The sequence below is a fragment of the Antrostomus carolinensis genome, unplaced genomic scaffold, assembly GCF_000700745.2.
Source record: "Antrostomus carolinensis isolate BGI_N321 unplaced genomic scaffold, ASM70074v2 scaffold25902, whole genome shotgun sequence".
Taxonomy (NCBI): Eukaryota; Metazoa; Chordata; class Aves; order Caprimulgiformes; family Caprimulgidae; genus Antrostomus; species Antrostomus carolinensis.
The window spans coordinates 15,428-18,044 of record NW_010299325.1 but is presented as its reverse complement, the minus strand read 5'-3'; the positions used below and the strand labels follow the sequence as shown (position 1 = coordinate 18,044).

The following is a 2,617-nucleotide window of genomic DNA, read 5'->3' as shown; positions in this document are numbered from 1 at the left end:
CCCCCCCTGCCACAAGGGACTTGCAGACAGCAGTAAGACCTCCCTTTGCCTTCCCTTCTCCAGGCTAAGCAAACCCAGCTCTCTGCCCCTCCTCATCCACCCTGTGCTCCAGCCCCAACCATGCAGGTGACCTCCACAGGTCTCACTCCTGTGGGTCTATGTCTGTGTGGAGTCCAGTGCTCCTGACATGATCTCACAACACCCTTGATCCCAGAGACCCAGGCTCAGGGTGCCTGATAAAGAGGAGCAGCAGCAGCCACCCTGATCTGGAAAAGGACTTACCTCATTGAAGTGGGCATCCTGTGTGGCTGTCAGGCCAAAGCCATGCTGACGGCTCTCGAAGGCCATGAGCCGGGACAGCAGACGGAAAGTGATGTGCACGTCATTGCCAAAGTAGTGGTCCATGTGGTCTGTCACGGCCCGGAGCCGGTGGGCCAGCTTCTTGGCTTCAATTGTGTTGAGCTCAGTCTCATTCCTCTCCAAGCCCTCCAGCTGCCAGCAAAAAGAACAGAGGGGATTAAACAATTAAACAGGGTCCTCACTGGGAAATTGGGATGCTGCAGGACCCACTGGACCCAGAGATGATTTTTGAAACCACAGCGTGAGGGACAGTCACAGTGGTGGTCACTAGAACAGGGAGCATTTCTGTCAGACAAACAGCCTCCAGCAACACAGCAGGGCTTGCACTGGGCCAGGTCCAGCTAAACCACTGCCATACAGGGCAGAGGCCAAGGAGATGAAAGGACAGGTCAAGCCTCTAGCGACACTTCCCTGGAAACTCTCCTGGCTTCAGCTACAGTTCAGCCTTGGCAGGACCCAAGTGTTCAAAAAACTCGCCTGGATACTTCAAAAGCATTTGTCACTGAAGGGTCTGGGGGCTACAGATGTCCCACGGGGCAGCCATCCTGCCAGCTTCAAACAATTCAGCCCTGCTCAGGTTATTTGTTTTCCTCTTAAATACTGGAGCAGGACACAGGTCATTTCTGATGGGGACACGCAAAAGATGAGACTAAACCAAAGTGAACTTCAGCTCAAACCCACGCTCCCACAGAATGGGTTTGGCAGCCGGGGATGAGAAGAGAAAGGTGCTGAGCACTGTGGCAAGGCCCTCTCCTACTCTAGGTGCCCACGGAGATCTGAGCTCTTTGAAACCTGGCTGTGAGCCCTTGTTCATACAGCTCCTGCCCTGTCAGGGCTGTAGAGCTGACAGGGGATTACCAGCATGGAGAGCTCCTTGAAGGCAGGCGAAGTGCAGTTGAAGAGATCTGGCTCCAGCCAGCCCTTCTCCTCATCACAGTGTCTGACGGCTGCACCTAAAACCAGGAGGAAGGGCAAGTCTGAAATTCAGCACAGGATACACAGCTCCGCTCCTGCATCCCCTCAGCAGGGACCCTCTGCACCAGCTAACCCCCAAGAGCAGCACCAGTGAGTGATGGGCAGGGCCAGTAACACCCCAGAGCTGTGCTCCTGCTTTGCACCAGTGCAACCCATTCCACCCTTGGTCTGCATCACCTCGGCGAGCTGCTGCCGTCCCCTCCATCCAGGAGCTGGGTTTCTACATGTGCTCCTGGGCTGCATCATACCAGGTGCCATCAAACAGAATCGCAAAGAGGAATAAAAGACTTGGCAGGGCTCAGGCTAGAGAAGCTCCTGGTTCCCAGTGGGGACATGTCTCTGTCCTCAGGGCACATCTGACCCCAAACTACTGAAGCCCATGCAGCTCTAGGTAAGCCTTGGCAGACAGCCTGCAATGCCTGCTGAGGTCCTGCCTCTCTCAACAGGGCAAAGTCACCCCAGGAGGAAAACAAACCCTGCTGTGGGGCTGGCAAACCAGTCCCAGAGAGGAGCCCCTGCAGTTGAGTGGGACGGAGGACCCCTCCTCCAGCAGTGTGGGTTCAGTACCCAGTGCAAGCCCCCAGTCCCCGGCTGGGGCCCAAGCACTACTGCACAGCAATGGAGACACAAACAGTGAATGGGATCAGCTGTTCACCACCACCCAAAGTGCTGCCAAAGCCAACACGGAGAGCAGTGTCCTGGGCTGGCACTGTAACCACACACACTTTGGGCAAGAGGAACCAGGTGACCCCAGTATACCCAGCAGGACTGTGGACCAGGTGCTCCTGGGGATGGCACCAGGGCACAGGAGCCCACCCAGGTGCCCATGGCTGGGACAGGGCAGCAGAATGACCAGGATGGGGAGAGGAAGCCTGGAGCAGACTCGGGTTGCTGCTCAGAAAAGCCTCAGTGACTAGTGTGCTCCTCCCACCATCTCCAGCTCCCAGCTGTCCTCCCCAGACACCTTTCCCCCAGCTGCAGAAGCACAGGGACCAGTGCCATTGCAGCTGGGAGCAGGGAGAACAAAGAAACCTCCACACTGCTGGCCTTCCCCCAGCTGCAGATCTGGGCAGGATCCAGCCCCCAGGTCCCTCTGCCTTCCCCTGCCAGCCGGGCAGAGGGAACAGGGCCTTGCACTGCGCATGCCCATCAGTTCCTGCACATATCCTACTGCCCCTGCCCAAACAGCTGCCCCCTTCCTCCACCCCACAGCCATTCCTCCACGGCCTCACCACCCACCGCTCATCACCAGCTCCCTCCCCTCCCAGGCTAAGCAAGCAGG

At 57.5% G+C, this 2,617-nt stretch overlaps 1 protein-coding gene across 1 annotated transcript in view; it reads right to left on the bottom strand.

The window, feature by feature from the left end:
• The window catches only part of LOC104520939 (cadherin EGF LAG seven-pass G-type receptor 3-like), a gene marked incomplete at its 3' end in the record, with an annotated part of 16,308 nt that overhangs the window by 4,815 nt on the left and 8,876 nt on the right, over positions 1-2,617 (bottom strand). The window contains 2 exon segments of the mRNA XM_029083687.1: positions 283-492; positions 1,219-1,313. Coding sequence (XP_028939520.1) covers positions 283-492; positions 1,219-1,313 — 305 coding nt within the window.